Raw genomic sequence first — 20,024 nt, 5'->3', positions numbered from 1 at the left:
TGTTGGGAGGAGGAGAGGGTTGTCTGTGTACATGAGGCAATTGTAATATTGCCTCAAGATTCCCAGATTCACCAGCTGAACAGGAGAGGACGCCAGCAACTGACCCTTCGACAGGCTAGAAATAGTGAAAAAGATTTCTGTGTAACTGAGTCAGAAAGGACCTATAGGGAAATGGGTACTCAACAGAATTTAGGTGAATAAAGTACTTTCTTTTGTTTAAGAGTGCTTTACCTGTGTAAAAAATGCTTTAGGAGCAAGTGCTGAGCTTTTCAGATAGAGTATAGGCTGTTTAGATTGCAAGTAGAACAGTTCTAAGGGAAAAATTGAACAACAGACTTGGCAGAGCCAGAAAAAGTTTATCCTTGTTTAACCAAGTTTAACCTTGTTTAACCGGCGCTGCGCTATGCGCGCACAAGAAAGCCGTGCAAACGCGGATTTTAAGCAGTGAACTACAAAAGAGCTAGGAATGGTCCCAAACAACCAATTACTATAGCTTCTTGTGCTGAAGTCACTTCCCCCAAGGACAGATAGGCTGCTCAAGGCTCCCCACTCCCACTGGTGAGCAAAGAAACTTCCTTCTATCCAAGTAAGGTAATGGACAACACAGGAACTACACCACAGCCCAGAATACAGCAATGCCTGTATACTGGTCTAAACTAGTCGAGAAAGGCGGGAAAACAAGGATTATTTTTTTTTTTTGTTTTTTTGTAGAAACACACAGAAAATGCAGAGACAGTGATAAATTAGTTACACAGGCTAGCACACTTTAGTGGGCAGCCTCCACAGTTAAATTAAACAAACAAACAAGCAAACTTTCGATTAAATTCGACTAAATGTAACTTTAAGTGCAGATTTTAAAATAAATGCAGTAATCAGTAAAAACAGTTCAGGCTAGTTCAAAGTAAGCAACAGAAGCTATTTCCAGTGAAAAAAAAGCAAAGATACTTAAATCCAGAAGGTAGTCGCTTTTTCGAGTTCCTTGCTGCTAGGACCACTCTGTAAACCCACGTGGAGCTTGTCTGAGCAGTATAGCCAGAAAATAACGCCCAGAGGCGGATTTTAAGCAGTGAACTACAAAAGAGCTAGGAATGGTCCCAAACAACCAATTACTACAGCTTCTTGTGCTGAGGTCACTTCCCCCAAGGACAGGTAGGCTGCTCAAGGCTCCCCACTCCCACTGGTGAGCAAAGAAACTTCCTTCTATCCAAGTAAGGTAATGGACAACACAGGAACTACACCACAGCCCAGAATACAGCAATGCCTGTATACTGGTCTAAACTAGTCGAGAAAGGCGGGAAAACAAGGATTATTTTTTTGTTTTTTTTGTTTTTCTTGTAGAAACACACAGAAAATGCAGAGACAGTGATAAATTAGTTACACAGGCTAGCACACTTTAGTGGGCAGCCTCCACAATTAAATTAAACAAACAAACAAGCAAACTTTCGATTAAATTCGACTAAATGTAACTTCAAGTGCAGATTTTAAAATAAATGCAGTATTTATTTTATTTATTTTATTTATTTTACATTTGTTGACCGGGCTAGTCCAACTGGATACATGTCCATTTTCAGTGGAGGCCCGGGGAGAAAAGCTCCAAGGTAATAGTTAGATTAACAAAAACATTGATGTTGATACACAAGATAATCTGCTGGTTAATACATATACAATTATAAACCTATAACATGTGAGTACAATTAAATACAGTGATGCTTACAGACCAAATAAGAGAAAACAAGAATTATTAAATGATTTCACGAGGTACAGATTTGAACAGCCAGACAAGGAGGGCTAAAATAGAGTGTTCTTTGGTTTTTGGGTTAGGCGGAGGCTGAGAGAAGCCTAGGTACGACTGAGACAATAGCTTATTAGAAAATGCAGAGACAGTGATAAATTAGTTACACAGGCTAGCACACTTTAGTGGGCAGCCTCCACAGTTAAATTAAACAAACAAACAAGCAAACTTTTGATTAAATTCGACTAAATGTAACTTTAAGTGCAGATTTTAAAATAAATGCAGTAATCAGTAAAAAAACAGTTCAGGCTAGTTCAAAGTAAGCAACAGAAGCTATTTCCAGTGAAAAAAAGCAAAGATACTTAAATCCAGAAGGTAGTCGCCTTGTCGAGTTCCTTGCTGCTAGGACGACTATGTAAACCCACGTGGAGCTTGTCTGAGCAGTATAGCCAAATAAAAAATGCCCAAAGCCGGATTTTAAGCAGTGAACTACAAAAAAGCTAGGAATGGTCCCAAACAACCAATTACTACAGCTTCTTGTGCTGAGGTCACTTCCCCCAAGGACAGGTAGGCTGCTCAAGGCTCCCCACTCCCACTGGTGAGCAAAGAAACTTCCTTCTATCCAAGTAAGGTAATGGACAACACAGGAACTACACCACAGCCCAGAATACAGCAATGCCTGTATACTGGTCTAAACTAGTCGAGAAAGGCGGGAAAACAAGGATTATTTTTTTTGTTTTTCTTGTAGAAACACACAGAAAATGCAGAGACAGTGATAAATTAGTTACACAGGCTAGCACACTTTAGTGGGCAGCCTCCACAGTTAAATTAAACAAACAAACAAGCAAACTTTCAATTAAATTCGACTAAATGTAACCTTAAGTGCAGATTTTAAAATAAATGCAGTAATCAGTAAAAAAACAGTTCAGGCTAGTTCAAAGTAAGCAACAGAAGCTATTTCCAGTGAAAAAAAAGCAAAGATACTTAAATCCAGAAGGTAGTCGCTTTTTCGAGTTCCTTGCTGCTAGGACCACTCTGTAAACCCACGTGGAGCTTGTCTGAGCAGTATATGATGTTATAGCAGTTTCTATGCAGCTATTAACATGGCTGTACAGAGCTTCTGAGAACAATTCATTGTGTGCTGCTGTGTTCTTGGGGTTTAGGACATAAAATTTTGACAAACCATCACTTAATAAAAGGTAGTTTGTCTTGAAATAGTTCATGTTACTGGTTTTACTGCACAACATACAATCATCCTTACCATTCCACCCCTTCCTCACATTAAAACTTCAGACCTTCTCATTCTTAACATGAACTTTAAAAGCCTATTTAACAAAATCACAGACTTTCATGTAGTCATTGCACAATATTCACCAGACATTCTTATAGCAACAGAAATTTAGCTCAAACCCTATATAAGAGGCCCAGACATACTCCCACAAGGTTATTGAGTACACTGGTTAGACAGGACCTGGAAGAAGGGAGCAGGGGTTGCAATTTTCTACAAAGATAACCTAAATATAGACTACCTACCCATCAAATACTTTTGTGATAACAACTTTGAAGTCCTAGTAACACAGCTCAGAATCAACCCAAAGAAAAATATTACCATAATTGCCACTTACCTCGCAATAATACTCCCACTGCCAATGAGGAACTCATAGCCTGGACAGCCTCTACCTACACCCATGAAACCATTATCACAGGTGACTTCAACTTGGACTGGAACACTTGCATTGGTGATAACCCCTCCACCTTCATAAATCTACATGTTTTTTCCCAAACTATCCAATTTCCCACTCAAGTAAATAAATATAGCAAAAGGGAATCTATCTTAAACTGGTCACTTATTGACAGTACCACCTACAACTCTCTCTCCAGATGCCTTCCAAATAATTTAAGTGACCATAGACCTACCTACTTAATCCATCATCAGCTCAACCCACCCAGAAACATAGTTTACAAAATTGTACAAAATACAAAAAATTTCTGCAATGAAGCATTCTTAGACATGCTCAATAAATGTAACTGGACACCACTCCATCATCTCCAACTCGACCAGGCTGTAACATACTTTAATGACACATTTCTAGCTATTCTAAATAGCTTAGCACCAACTCATACATGTCATGTTAAAAATAAGAGATTGCCCTGGATATCAAAAGAAACTGTTAGACTTTAAAAACTAAGAGACAAAACCTGGTTTCAATACCAGAAAACAAAAGCCAATAAAACTCTGTTAGCATACCAGCAGCTCTGCAATCAAACAAAAAACAACTCAAACTAGACAAAACAACATATTATACAGCTATGCAAGTCAAATATGAAAACAATCCCAAAAAGTTCTGGCAGGCAATTAAGTCACTTCTCCATCTAGGTAAAGTCACAACCCCAGAATCAAGAACCAAAAAACAAAGCGTGAGTATTGCCTCACAAATCAACACCTACTTTATAAACGCCATCCTATCCTTAGTTACAAGGAACAATTCCACCCCGCCATTTCTTCCACCTAATATGGAAACTAACAACAACTCTTTTGACCTTAAACCTGTCCCAAATAACACCATAAGAACAATGCTGAAAAAACTGAAACCTCATCCTTGGCCGCTGACCAACTCCCCAGTGAGTAACTCAAACTTTCAGCTGATGCCATAGCTCTGCTTATCTCCATTCTGGTTAAAAGGTCTATAGCATAACAATATGTCCCAAAATTATGGAAAAGTTCCTCTATCATCCCTCTACATAAAGGAGGAACATCAACAGAATTAAACAATTACAGACCCATAGCCATCCTTTCCACCTGTGTCAAAATTCTGGAAAAATGTATACACATTCAGTTACTACAACACCTGCTGTCTCACAACCTTATCCCTTCCTCCCAACACAGTTTCAGATCAAAACACAGCACCACCATACCCCTAATTAATTTCTCTAACACCATCAACCAACTCAGAAATTCAAACCAGCAAGTAACATCAATCTTCCTAGACATGTCAAAACCATTCAACATGGTCCCCCATCAGAAGCTCCTTAATACTCTTGCCTCACTAAACCTATCAAAGACTTCCCTCTCCTGGTTCCTCAGATATCTTTCTGACAGACAGCAAGCAGTACAATGGAAATCTGAACTCTCACCACTTCTGCCTGTCTCAGTCAGAGTCCCCCAAGGATCCATACTAGGGCCCCTTCTTTTCACCATCTACTCTAGTGATCTAGCCTCATCCACAACACACACTAAAGTAGTTCAGTATGCGGATGATTCAGCTTTAATTTGCTCAGCAGATACCTTACCAAACCTCCAAATAATTGCCCAACAAGCTTTTAATGATATCAAAACATATCTAAGTAAATCACAACTAATCCTCAACCCCAAAAAGCCACAGTTAATACTATTTACCATTAGCACACAATCACCTACCACACCTCCTTTCACCATTCTCTCAGCAAACAACACAGTCATGCAACCAGTTGAGCATACAAAACTCCTTGGTGTGACTATCAGCAACAAACTCAGATTTGACCAACACATTGCCATCACAATTAAGAAAGTTCACGTCAAACTTGGCTCACTGAAGCAAGCCATTCCTCACTGACAATACCAGACTAGCCATATCCAGAACATTCCTCCTTTCTATACTCCTTTATGCTTTCCCCCTCTTTACCAACTTAAAAAAATCAGACTTAAACAAACTGGAAACTTGCTACAACAAAATAGCTCGCATCACAGCCAATCTTCCTCACCAAACCCACCATTGTATTGCTCTACATAAATTTAATTTGCTCGAGCTAACTAACCTTGTCCAACTCTATCAACTTAAATTCACACACAATATTATCTTCCATTCTGACAATTGCCCATCCCTCAAGGAGCTTGTTGTTCCCTACTTATACCCACAAAGTCTAAGATCTGCAGACAGAAACTTTCTCACAGTAAACAAAGATTACAACACTCACAGTAAAGCCCTATTCTCAAATCAAAAAGCCAAATTATGGAACTTTCTACCCCACACCCTCCAAAGCACACCCAAATCTACCAATTTCAAACAACTAATATTTGAACACCTACCCAAAAAATGGCATTGCTCCTGTGCCAAACCTGACTGACAAGATATCTCTCTCACCATACTGTCCACTCCTTAACTCATTTTCTCCCTCTCCTCTGTGTTACTAATACTCGTTAAAAAAAAAAAAAGGAAATCTAATTTGTTGATAACTATTATTTAATAAGTACACAGTACTAATTTTTATTATTCTCACAGTTCACAGTGATCTTTGCTGTAATGCTTTGATGTTTTCTTTTTTGGACTTGTATCTACTAGAAAAGCATATTGAATACTACTTTGCATAGACTAACAGGGTGATGTGTAATGTGCATCTTACTGTATGTATACTATTGTACTATCTATTGTATTTTGCTTATAGTTCTGTGGAGCTTCTCTCCCGGAGTCTCCACTGAAAATGGGCTTCTGGCCCAGTCGGACTTTCCTGGTAAACAGATCTTAATAAATAAATAAAGAAAGAAAGAAGTTCTTTCTGAATCAGATACTGAGGGCTCTGACTACTTTTCCAAATTATCCTCTCTTACTCCTTCTGAGTCTGAATCAAAAGATACCATCTTGTCAGACTTCCCCCATGTACAACATTTTTTTAGAGGGATACAATTTAAAAAAATGAAGGAATGTTTTGAATTGGAGGTAGGGAAGTGACCATGATATTCTAAATTATTGGGTATGGATTCCCCTAAAAAGTAGCTATTCCCCCAGTTTTTGGGACCTGAATGATGTATTTGCTTCTGTCTCTGTTTCCCCTAATTCCCAACCCAATGCCTTTAAGAAACTTGACAGATTTTTCAGGGTGCGTGACACATTAATTCTTTTACAGAAACCCTGGTGTAGACCTTGCTGTTATTTCTATGGGGGGAGGGCAGAGCTTCTAAGGCCTTCTCATCTTCTAACCCTGACCCAAATTGACAGAGAGAGTTGTTTCTTTGACAGATTTGGGAAGAAGGTTTATGTATTCTGCACTCTGACTTTTAGGGCTATTAACTGCCAGACACACGTCCTTTATCTATTTTTGCTAACATGCGGCAAAACGTAGCTTTACTTCCTAACTTTGACACAAAATCTTCCTTGTTAGAAATGTTGAACTCTGCTTCACAGGTCGCTGAGCATGCTACTAAGTGTACTTATTATGTAATCGATGCTGTGACCATGGCGGATGCTAGCGATACTGTAATGCATAGAAATTCTTGGATAAGATTACATAATTCTTCTAATGATGTTAAAGCTCAGTTGCTTAATGTCCTTCTTAACAGAGACCTTTTGTTTGGCAATTTGTCAGCAGACATATTTAACAAACTGAAAGAAAGCAGTAACTTTAGGTAATTGCTCAGCACACTTTTTTGTCTCCTATTCCTACATATCAAAGGAATTGTCTACCTTCTTCTGGTCCTTTTTTTCAAATGTTCTTTAAAGCCCCCAAGCAAAAGGCAGCTAGAGAATAATATATGAAGAAATATCAGGAAGTTTCAAAAATAAAAAGAGATGGAGCCTGAGGACTATCATTTAAAAAGAAAGCACAATGACTACCTGTCACTCCCACCCCACCCACCTCACCCTTGCCATTCTTCCATAATTGAAGGCAATCTCATATACTGACTTAATTTATGAAAAGAAAATAACCTCATATGCCTGGGCTCTAAAAACTTTGTCTGCTTTTGTTTCACATGGATTTTCTAGTAACCATGGTCTTTAAAGATGCCTACTGGCACATCCCAAGCCACAAAATGCACAGATGTTTCCTAAGATTCTTTGCCTTTGGACTGTACTTTCAGTTTACATCTTTGCTTTTGGTCTTTCTACAGCTCAAAGAGCTTTTACAAGTTGCTTGGCTCCAGTTATAGCCTTGTGTGGACTTCAGGGCACCCATATGTTTCCATATTTGATTGGTTCTGTCATCTCAGCATCATAATTTGAATACATCAAAGCTGCTCTTCTGTTCAGTATAAATCTTTTCAACAGTCTATGGTTTAAACTTAATGTGAAAAAAATATTGTTAAAACTCCTCTCATAGGTTAGGGTTTCTGGAGTAATTGCTAGACATTCCTTAACCACTGCATACCTCCCTTCAGACAAAGTGTCATCTTTATCAAGCTCAGTTTCTGAATATGCCTCATCACTTCATGTCCAATGCAATAAAATTTCTCAATGTTCTGGGTTTTATGGATTTTACCATCCTCATGGTTCCATTTTCTAGTCTACAAATGAAAGAATTCCAATGGTGTTTCAAATCGGGTCTATATCACGTTGTCAAACTCTTAAAACTTCGAACGTCATATGGTTGACACCATATGATCGAACTTTTTAAGTTAGAACGTTTCAACTGAGATCTCCGTACAGTGCGGAATAAGAATATTTCACTTTTCTGTACTGTAGTGCAATCTTGGAGTTGGTATATTTAAAGAGCTGGGGGTGTAGGGGGTGCAGGGGAGCTTGCCCCCCTGCTTAAGCCGTTCAGGTAAGCTTTTTCTTTGGTTTATTTTTTTTATTACATTTTCGAACTTTTGAAAGTTCGATTATGTAATATAGATGCTTTCAAATCAGTTTGGATACAGCATCTTCATCTCTTGTCTTATCAGGTTCTAGTACTTACATTCATCACGAAGGAACTCCTATGGTGGGCCAATCAGATCTTAATAAATCTGGGTCTGCCATTTTATTTTCCTCTTTCTCATCAATCGGTCATGACAGATGCTGCAGACTTCATATGGAGAGCAGTTCCCCAGGGCAGTAAAATTTCAGGGCATGTATGATCTTCATTTCAGGAACAAGCATATAAATCTCAAGTATATGATGGTTCTATTAGAAGCTGTCATAACATTGTCAGCTGTGGCTACCTAAACCCTTGTTAGTGATAACTGAAATCTCCATAATGTAGTACATCAACAAACAAGGGGGAACAAAGTCACACCCTTGTGCAGACTGGTCATGATTGCCTGGGACGTGGCAATACAGAACAGCCTCACTTTGCATACCACATATATTCAGTCAGAGCAGAACACAATAGCAGGCACTTTGAGCAGATACAGGATAAGCCCTTATGAATGGATGCTACACCAAGATGTCATCCAGGACATTGCCCATCTGCGGGAAACTCCCCAAGTAGATCTATTGTCCTCATTTCCCGACAGACAACTAAGCCAGTTCTGTTCCAGAACAGCAAACAAAAAGGCCAGGGAAATGGATGCATTTTCTTTTCCATAGTCAGAAATGTTATTTTATACCTTCTCCCCTTTCCACTCATACAAGTTCTTCTTAAGATCAATAAGAACTTGCCATAGATGTCTCTTGTAACTCCCTTTTGGCCCAGACAACACTGGTTCTGCCGTCTCACACATTTAGCCCAACAAAATTGCCAAAAACCTCCTCACAGAGTGTATGATTCTTCTTACATAGCACAGTGTGCCCTTATTACACACCAATATTCAAAAGCTGCTCCTAATATTCCAGATCAATGGTCTCTATCCTTTTTTTGCACCACTGACCAGTTTCATGTAAGACAATTTTCCATGGACCGGCCATCATGGGCACACAATAAGTAAGCAATAATGTCTGACAGGGTGTTTGTTAATGTGTAATTTGGTGGAGGGCCTGTACACCCCTGAAAGGGCATTAATTACACATTAACACACACCCTGGAGGGTATTATTGTGCTTAGTGAATTCATGGGTCTCTGTAAAATTGTTGTGTTGTACTTACTTTATTTTTTAAGTACTATATTATTTCTATATTTTTATGTAAAATAATTCATCTGCCTAATGTTCCAAGCATGCTGTAGTATATGTTAATGGTGTTAGAGGAAGCATTTTCCATCCAGAATATAACACTTAAAATATCTAGGCATTTACTTTATTTTTGGTCCCTTACTCCCAAAATATTTGGTTTGTTGCCAGTCATTGGAGATTGAAGTTACTAAATAATGGCATGCATTTGTGTTTCAGACTATCATTTTCTTCAGAAAATTCATACTAATACAAATCCTTATATTTAAGCAAGTTTGTAATTTTATAAGAGCAGTAATTAAAATCTGTTCTGGCCATTTCTGCTTGTATGGCCTTTTTTTCCCTCTCTATTTTAGGGTTATCCACATTACTTCAGCTGAAAGGTCCAGAGGTATACAGACCTCTTTACTGTCCCTCTTACTCACTCTTTCATACATACCTCTGTTTCAGAAAATGTATGCTAACACAAATCCTAATAATCAAGTAAAATATGTTCATATTTTGAGCCTTTGCCCCCCATTTACTTTAGGTTTATCCAAATATACTGCGCTAAGAGTCAACAGGGCATACCTTTCATCTGTCCAGATTTTTGGCTTGCATGTTTGGTCCCATCCTCATAAAATGTGTAGTTTTCCGGTAAATGACTGGGGATTGAAGTCATTAAATAATGACAGGCATTTGAGTTTCAGACTTCATATCATTCCGATAATACATGCTAACAGAAACCCTGGATAAGTCCTTATCTTGCAACTTCCTTAGTTTATAAGAGCAATATTTAAAATCTGTCCTTAATTTTGGTTGTTTGTCCTCTGTTATTTGTGGCTCTTTCCCGATTTCTTGTGCATAGAGTTTAAGAACTACACAAACCTTTTAACTGCTGCTGCCGCCAGGGATCGCTCACTCTTCACACACACACAAAAACACACACACACACACACACACACACACACACACACAAAACATGCACGCAGTCTCTTCTACTTTTGTGCACACATTCTCTCGCACGCCTAGACAGAAACACACACACACACTTTTTTCAGTTTCATTTATTTTTATTTTACAGTTGCTAGGTAGCAAAAGCTTTGCTTAGCGAGTGTAAAATAAAGGCTTGATCGATCTCACTGTTCACTCTCTCATAAACACATACACTGTTTTCACGCACACATTCACTCACACACACACACACACACACACACAGACAGAAACATAAACACACTCATACACATACACACACACACACACACACACACACACACACACACACACACACACACACACACACACACACACACACTTTTTCCTGAACAGCTGGGCGTCCAACATAAAACGTTTTTTATTCTATCTGTGTGGCTTGGTACCGAATGATCCATGGCCTGGTACCAGTCCATGGTCCAGTGGTTGGGGAACGCTGGTCTAGATGATAGAATTTTGATCATATTTATTCCCTTTGTTTTCCTCAGAATGTGCAGCAGGTATTAAAGGAGGCTAGAAAACCTGCTGCTAGGAAATCATGCTTAGCAAAATGGAAAGGATTTTCTAGCTGGTGACATAAAAGAGAACAAGAGAAGACCCATCCCACGCAGGAGCTCACCAGGTGCTTCAGTACCTGTGCGACTTGTTCAGTTCTGGCCTAGGGTACAATTCTGTAAATGTATATCTTCTGGCCATTTCTGCTTGTATGGCCTTTGATCTTCCTTTCTTCTTTATCTCAAGTTAAACAATTCTTGAAAGTCGTTCTGCATATTACCCACCAAGTGGCAGCTCCTTGGCATCTTAATTTTCTTCTGAACAAGTTAAGTCTCCCTCCATTTAAAGTTGCAGATTGTGCTTCTTTAAAACTTGTAACATGGCAGATTGCTTTGCTTATTATTCTAACTTCTGTTAGATGGGTATCTGTAATACAAACCTTTATGTCTATGCATCCTTTCTTGATTTTCCACAATGACACTATCAGTCTCAAAGCCAACCCTTCTTTTATGACAAAGATTGTCTATGAATTTAGTTTGACCAGGTCACTCATCTCCCTGGATTTTAACATGAACCTAAAAATGGAGAGGAAAGCATTCTGCATACCTTAGATGTCCACAGATAATTCAAAAATTACCTGGGCAGAACTAAGGATTTTAGAAAATTTGACTAACTTTTTTGTATCTTTTGATGGCAAAAAAGGAGACTAATTTTCTAAACAAACCATTTCTAGATGGCTTTCTCAGGCTATCAAATGTTGTTACGCTCACCATGTAAAAAGCCCACCTCAGAAAATCAAGTCTTACTCTACTAGAGCTGTGGCTACTTCCAAGGCTTTTTGGAAATGGGTGGACAGGCCTATTCTTGAGGTGGCTACTTGGTCTTCTGTGCCAATGTTTACTGGGAACTACAAACAGTTTGGTCTCTCAAGCTAGAGCTGGATTACTGTCCTTAAAAGTCTTCTAGCTGCTGATCCTTCTCTATCCACCCTTTCTTCCGAAGCTATGGCAACCATCCAATATAATTACGACTACTGCAATGGTGATCTAATAAAGAACATAGTACAGCTTACCATAGCATTAAATAAGTGAAAAGATAACTGTTGTAGTACCAGCAGCCTCCCAACTTCCCCCGTTTTTCCTGTTATTTCCTTGTTATGGTGGGTCATCCTACTTTATCTTTGCCTCCCTGACATGATAATACCTACTACTTTTGATCTAACTGTTGTAGAGCTTCAGTCTCCCGTCTGGGCAAAAAAGTTTAGAGCTTTGTCACACCTATATGTCTCTCTTATACCAGCATGTAGTCTCAAGCTAATGGATGGCAGTACAGGGTTCAATGAAGGAGCCCAAAGCTTTATAGACTGGCTGGATGTCTAATCCTTGGCAGGATACATCCTATATTGTTACAGCTATTGTAATAGTGATCTATTCAAACATCTGCTGTTATGGTATGTTAACTTGTACAACTGTATCTTTTGTTACTTTCTAAACTAAGACTGTTATGCTGCTCTTTAGGATGGCTAATGCTGCAGAAACTGTAGTTTTGGAGCTGAATTCCCCAGACTATGTCATGTACTGTTTCTCGTGTGCTATTTTATCATAATTTAAAATATCGTACAGAGGAGTTAATTTCTCAATACATCTGATGTTGCTTTGCTGTAAATGCTGTGCCGCAATACCTCAGATTATGTGACCCAAAAAGGAGGGATAATATGAGTCATTTTTAAAACATATATCCATTTCTATGAGTTTGTACAAATGTGAAGTTAGGAAACAGAGAGTTCTTTGTTGTGGAGGCAGAAAAACAGCATATTTAGTGTTTGTGATGTATTTGGTATATTAACAAAAAACATGTTTTGGTGATGTAGATGCTTCAGCTATAATGTCTCAACTAAAAGAAATATGATGTTTTATATTAATTCCAGCAAATCTATGCAGTTATTTTTTCTCCAGTTCATAGGCATCTAATATAAAAACAGTCTTCACATTTGGTCAGCATAGCAGTTCAGTGGTTAAAAAATATGCCACACTATTGCAAACCCCAGGGTTCAAGCCTGATTACTGGTTATTGTCTGTGTAGAGTGTACATGTTCTTCTCTGTTTTCTGTGGGTTCTCCAGCTTCATTCTACCTGCAAAAGTATATTCTTTTATTGGCTGTCTAAAGTGTCCATATACATTACATTTACCCTTACCATTGTGGCTATAAACATTCTATGATAACTGATTCACTTTCCTGATTAATAAAATAATAAATTAAATCAAAAGACAATGATCTTTTCCAGAACTGTAGCTAACTCATCTTGTGTCCTGGGCAGATTCCTAAACTGGTGCACTCTGAAATCAAGGCTGACAAGCAAAAAAAAAAATCTCTGCTCTGCTCAAAGCACCATTGCCTCAGGTGAGCCATAAATGCAGTATTGGCCACAATGTCCTCACAGCTTCATAAATCAGTGCCAATACTGCAGTTCCACAACATTGTACCTCTTAGAGCTTGTACCACCTGCGGCACCAATCCCCTTCACCCCCATCCTAGTTATAGCTGTGTTCTTTGTATATTCTCTTATACCACATTAGTACATCTGAGATGGCATTAAGATTATCTTGTATTTTATCATGGATCTGAAGACTGTCTGTATCCTGGAATCTAAAATAAATCTGAAGCATGCATTCTACCACACCACATTGGTGTGAATATAGTTTAACAAGGCGAACGTTTGTGCATAAAAAAAAGGCTTCTTAAGAAAATAAATCTAGCTTTATGTCATCAGAAGTGTTTAAGAAGTTCAGTGTTGGCAAGTTTTCATCTTGGGAAATATTATCAAGTTTAGCTATAATATTTGAAAACAGCTCCATCATAGTAGAATTACAAGATTATCATTTAAGACGAAGCAAGTAGTTAATAGTCATTTAAACTTTTAACAAATTACAATATTTTATGAAATATGCCCTGTATTTCCCTGCTTGATTATTGATCTGACTCACATTTCACCGCCCCCCCCCCCATAACCCACTCTAGTCTTCTTGGAGGTGCAATCTGCAAAGCAGATGTAATTGGTCCTCTTATAGGTGTTGTCTAGAACTGTACCAGTCTGCAGGAGGTAAGAGCAGAAACTGTTCCTCCTAAAAGGGCTATCCTAGCTTATTAAAATCCACATTTAGATCAATGTTTCTGCCTGTTTCCATTAAGCATGTAAACCAAAAACCCTTGTACATCTGCTATTGACAGGTCTCCAATTAACTGTTAAAACAAGGTTATTAAATAGAGTGATAGTTTGTGTTTTTTGCTGGAAAATAACTGGTATGGCAAGGATAGTTTGACTTTCAAAACTAACAACATTCTGACATAAGGAGAATGCTATAGCTGCTTAGTAACTCCATGCACCTAACAATGTATGCCTTACCTAAGATATGGTCAAGTCTTGCCACACTGATTCTGTTATGTTCCTTGGATATCATGCACCGGATTGCATACCTCAGACTAGGAACATATGTTCTCAGAAGTGCCAGATTGCTTTAATAAGCCTAACAAAAACAGGAACTAACTTTAATAAACTAAAACCCAAGCTATGTCCAATTGTAATGTTAGGCCTCTTAACCTAAAGGTTACATTACTTTTTGATATCTGAAACATTTTATTGCATGAAACAGGCTTCCTAATTAGTGTACATATTGTCTTGAAATTTCTGAGGTTGACACTTGTTTTATAGTTAAGATATGACAAAAAGATTTTCCAACACATAGTAACAAAACATAACTTGAAAAACCAGCTAAGGCATAGCAATACGTCCAATCATGAGACCCAGTCTGGTCTGTTTTCTGCCACTTGCAATAAGGTCTGAAAAATGTGATGATAATTCTAATGAACCTGCACACAGATTTGCTCTGTTTGAAAATGGTTTCCAATTTCCTAGATATTCATAAATCAAGGAAGTTCTAATCTGCAGAGAAACACATAATAAACATTTGAAATATGGCATCCATACACACCTGCTGTAGGCTGGTCCAGCATACAGTATGGCGGCCCTCTGACCACAACTTCCTGCATAATTATGGAGAAACTGAAAACATCTCCCTTAAAAGTGCCATGTAGACCTACTCGAGGTTCTCGCAGTATCTCTGGTGCTGTCCATATAAGCTCTACAAAATGAAAACAAGCAGACATGATGGTTACTAAATGTAAATACCAGTATTCAGACCAAGTAAAATGTTTGTCTTTAATACAGGAAGGGCACTGTGCGCTGTATATGTAACACAGTAATTAACAAGTGCACACATACAAACTCACAAATATTCTTGAACAACATTTCTAATATATCAGACATATTTCTCATCCTTTATTTTATAATAATTTTGTTGGCCTGTGTCCCCCCAAGCATCAAGTCCCAGTGTCTTATCAACCAGTTAGATCCTTCAATACCCTGGTGTAGTAAAACACTGGAGGAAGATGGAGACAGCCAGTGATCTTAACTATTGTCCAGCAAGAGTTGCAATATTTTTAATAATCCTACTGCACCTCTGTTGGCAAGAGGGATCACTTCATTGGAATATTTGCTAAGATGTGCCTTTTTGATTCCTCACTTCTATATGCCCATGCCTCTAAATAGGCTATATGCATGCCTTGGCAAGCTCACCTTTATATCCCTAGTGCAAAAGCTGCAAGTCTTGCCTTTTCATCAGGTGAAACCCTGGTGATGTGTGCTTGTTGATACCCCACCCCCAGGATGAGTGAGACAATGTTAACCACACAGTGTCATCCCTTTCCAGCCAGATCTTCCAGTCTCTGACCCATTAATTGCATCCAGGATATAAGAAATATAGTGTAGACCAAAACCTGTCATGGAGACGGCTAAAATGTCAAGTGATATTTTCAAGTGAACTCATAGCTGGAAAGCCACAATTATGTTTCAAAGGTCAAACTACATTAGGGAGATGCTTCTTTTAGTTTTGTGCCCTTGTTGCATCTACTATTTAAATAACAGCTTCCAGACACAATTTTAAAAATCACTTTATGAGAAAACAGGAAGTTTAGAATCTGTAGCTTTTTGATTACCTTTTAGATTCTGGTTCAGTATACATTGATTACCTATTAATAATTTTGTATATTATTGTATGCTGAATCACATTTACACTTCTAATGCATTATAACTTGTTTTGCTTTGGAATTATTCATTTATTTCTTTAAAAATGGGGTCTTGTGAACTCACAAGTGACAAAACCAGAAATGAGAATTTAAAGGCCAAACTGCATGAAGAAAAAATTCTGATTTTAATGTACATGTGAAATATTGCATGTCTTCATAATTACTACAAACAACAAGCAATATCATCAATATAATACTTGTAGGGGGAGTGTAGCTATGTATTTTTATTTTCCCACCTTTCATACCATGCCCCCACAATAATATGTAGCTTTCTTAGTTATTAAAATATGAATGCAAATATGAAAATGTGAATAAGTAAAAGTGATTAATATTTCCACTGCAGGACATCCTTGATTAGCTACCCATGTCATTTTGTTACATGTGCCTTGCCCTTTCTTATGCAACCTGCTATTAAATGGTAGGTCTCTTCATTAAGGAAGCTAGCATGAAAGAATGCCATTACAAGCTATCTATGGGTGTCAAACGGAAGTATGGAAAAATGTGTTGTAGGTATGAATGAGCTAATAAAACTAAATCTAAAAGCTATATATAATTAAAATACTATTCATTTTGAAGTATGCTAATCATTTTCACACTTTATTATCTTTTGCTTTTCATTTTTGGAAATATTCACATTTACTTAAAAATAGAAAACATTATTTTTGCATTGTCCCATTCTTTAAACAGCCATGGGTATTTGGTATTATGAATAATAATGTGCCAAACTACTTTGATGCTTATCAGTATCCATCCTTTTTAAAGTTATCCATACTTGTTTGTAAATTGTTTGAAAATTTTCTGGTATGTTTGCCCATTCAAAAAAGTAAAATGTATAAATAAAGACCAATAGATGGTGAACCAGGAACCAAAATGTGTAGACACTTAGACTTACACCAAAAAAGTATGAGAAACCACTTCCACCAGGTCAAAAACTTGAAATGTATTAAATATGTATATCCACACAAATAAAAATGTGCTAAATTGTTTAGTATTTTCATCCTAAACCAAGGACTTCTTCAAGAACTTGCAGACGTGGTGGAAGAAGTAAAATGGAAGCGATGTGTGATGCAACCATTTCCAGTTATTTCACATGAAACAATTTGAGAGATCACAGTATCCTGTTAGAGTGTAATTTTTAAAGATATTTGAATTACTGCATAAAAAAATATAAAATGGGATCCCTACATGCTATCTTATCCTGTTTTTTTTCCACACGTATTGATTAAAAATGAAAATGGAGTAATCCCTACCTACTGATCAGAATTTCAGTCAGAGAAAATGTGATCAAAATTTTGTTCAACTTACTGTTAAAACCTGATTTTTGACAGGGGTGGCAAAGTCTCCTATACACCATGTAAGGGCTGCATTGTTGCTACTAATTTAATCAGCTGTGAGAATTATTGTTCCAGGAGGATAAGGAGAAATCCACCATAGTCTCCCTGAAATGGACACACACGTAACTGTTTTATTGTTTTCAACAAAACAAGAAAACATACTAAGACATATTTAGTACATTGGTACAACTTAGATTATAAACAACAACAACAAAAAATGTTCTGAAACAACATGTTGACTTATTGCTTGCCTAATTTTATCAGGAATGACACCTTCCATCTTCCAGAATATTCAGAGACGTACCAATATACACGCTTGGACATCTTAACCACTCATGTCCTCTCCAACAAACTTCCCCAAATTAGGCTTCACTGCACAGACCATGCTTTCTCAATCCCTGGCTCCAAACTATCCCTTTTCTTAAAGATCATCCCTCTTACCCCACGTTCCATTCATAAATAAAAATACATTTCAAGTCTTAGAATTCGGAATGCATGATTTGAGGTATGTAGTTTGGAAAAAGAGATTTGATTAATGAGGCCTGACTGATTTAGATTTCTAAGGCTGTATGAGGGAGGTTTATCCTAAAAGTCTTCAGGTTGTACTTGTTCATGAGGGAGCTTGAGCACTTAACTGTCAAAAAATGGATCATCCCATTGTTTAACTGGGAATCAGTGTGCTTTTTGAAGTGTTATACAGTGGGGGTGTTGTTCTGTTTAAATAAATCTACAGCTTTTCTTCTAACGTTGGATGATAAATGTATTTTTGGAAAGATGTTGTTGAGGAAGGATTGTGCCCTGAAGAGAAGGCTGTCTTTTCCACCATCATCATCATCAACCCTCTTTTTCCCATTTTTCTACATGGAGTTGGGGTATTGTGTTAACTGTCACCATCTGTCTTTTCCAAATGTTCTCCAAATGTATATATTGAAGGTGGCAGTCTGTCCAAAGCCTCAGGTATTTGAAAAAGGTCATTTGTTCTAGGGGAATGTTGCTGTGATCATAGATTGTGATGGTCTTAGGGTATCTGCTGATTCTTTACTTAGTGTCAAAAAGCATTGTTTTGTTTTTTGATGAGTTTAATATGAAATTATTATTGAGTATCCCATCATTAATGCATTGAAAGTCAGCTTGCAGTTCTTTCTGTAAACTGGATAGTGAGTGGCTAGAGTGACAAAGAACTACACCATTGGCAGATACAAGAAGAAGAAAGCATGAACTATCCCTGGACGTTTATTAATATATACTGAGAGAAGGGGTTGGCAATGGAACATTGAGGAACTCATTTTATTGGTGAGGCTGTGCAGCAGAAGATGTTGGAGTTATAGACAGCTGTAAAATGCCAATTAGATAGGTAGCTGTTAAAAAAGGGAATATCATCTGTAGTAATGTCAAGTTCTGTAAGGCAGAGTAGAAGGGATGTGTGGATAACCAAGTCAAATGCTCTGATGAAGTCTGAAAATTGCAGCTGATAGCATGGCTCTCTCCAATGACAAGATAATCTCATGTGTTATTTAAAAGACTAAGGAGAGTGGTGCTTAGTGGTACTCAATAAAGGGAATATACCTTCTAATTGTTTTGACATGTAGCCCTCATTTGTGTGGCTACCTTGTCTGAAATCCAGTTGCCATTGTGAATTATTTGCCTTTTTTAATTAAAGGCATTTGTTTCATTACTGTTTCTATCTTTTCGTAAAGACTTGAGGTTTCTGTCTTCTGACATTAGTAGCCTGACTTGGGAATGCAAGCTTCAGTTTAACTCTGCGTGCAAAATACATTTATCCAGCTGCTATTCAATTATTTTCAGAGATACTGATATATGTGGATAGTCAGAATATAAATATTTCACTGCTGCTGATTTTTGTGTATGAATACATCTGTAAATTATACATCATAAATATTCTTTTAAAAACCAGCACTCTTGTTTTAATTTGTAGGTTTTTAACGCAAAAATACTGTTTTCTGTTGGCTTGGAATTGACAAAAAATGTCCTTCATCCTTCCTTGAGCTCTAGTCAAGTGATTTATAATATCTAGACAAGGGTTATTTCATTCATTGATAGAAAAACTGAAATTTCATATATATATATATATATATATATAGAGAGAGAGAGAGAGAATGAGGGACAATTACAGTTCTATAGCTTCCTTTTTATGTGATGAAAAAGAAAAAGATCCTAATTTTTGATTTGACTTTGCTGTTTTATTGGAATTTGTAATCCTAGTGCATAGTATTCCTTGGACTTAAGTTAGCAGGATCATACGAATAACAATTTGGGGCATAATACATTTTTTCACTTCAAAGAAGAATAAACAACAGGTGGAGGAAAATATATGCCTTTCTGGTTGGCTGAATTCTGAGATTTGAACACCTTGGCTTAGCGGAGTAGTTGCTGCATCATCCCTACAGCATGGCCTGTGCTGAAGGGTAAGGTAAGGAATATCCACAGCAGTGCAAGAGTCTCTGCAAGATTTCTAGCTGAAGTTAAAGGAATGTTTGGAACTGAAAGCAGCACAGAGGTTGAGATGGCTTTTCCTGAGTGCTATGTGTGTGTTCAGTGAAGGTTTGA

At 37.5% G+C, this 20,024-nt stretch overlaps 1 protein-coding gene across 1 annotated transcript in view; it reads right to left on the bottom strand.

Moving 5' to 3' along the window:
* Positions 1-20,024, bottom strand: part of GUCY2F (guanylate cyclase 2F, retinal) — a 571,373-nt gene that overhangs the window by 177,725 nt on the left and 373,624 nt on the right. The window contains exon 10 of the mRNA XM_044057284.1: positions 14,970-15,119. Within this exon, the coding sequence (XP_043913219.1) occupies positions 14,970-15,119 (150 nt within the window). The remainder of the gene's footprint in view (positions 1-14,969; positions 15,120-20,024) is intronic.

This window comes from Protopterus annectens, chromosome 15.part0, assembly GCF_019279795.1.
Source record: "Protopterus annectens isolate FY-2018-M chromosome 15.part0, PAN1.0, whole genome shotgun sequence".
Classification (NCBI taxonomy): Eukaryota; Metazoa; Chordata; order Ceratodontiformes; family Protopteridae; genus Protopterus; species Protopterus annectens.
Note: the sequence above shows the minus strand (reverse complement) of the source record. Positions and strands in the feature narration are given on the sequence as shown.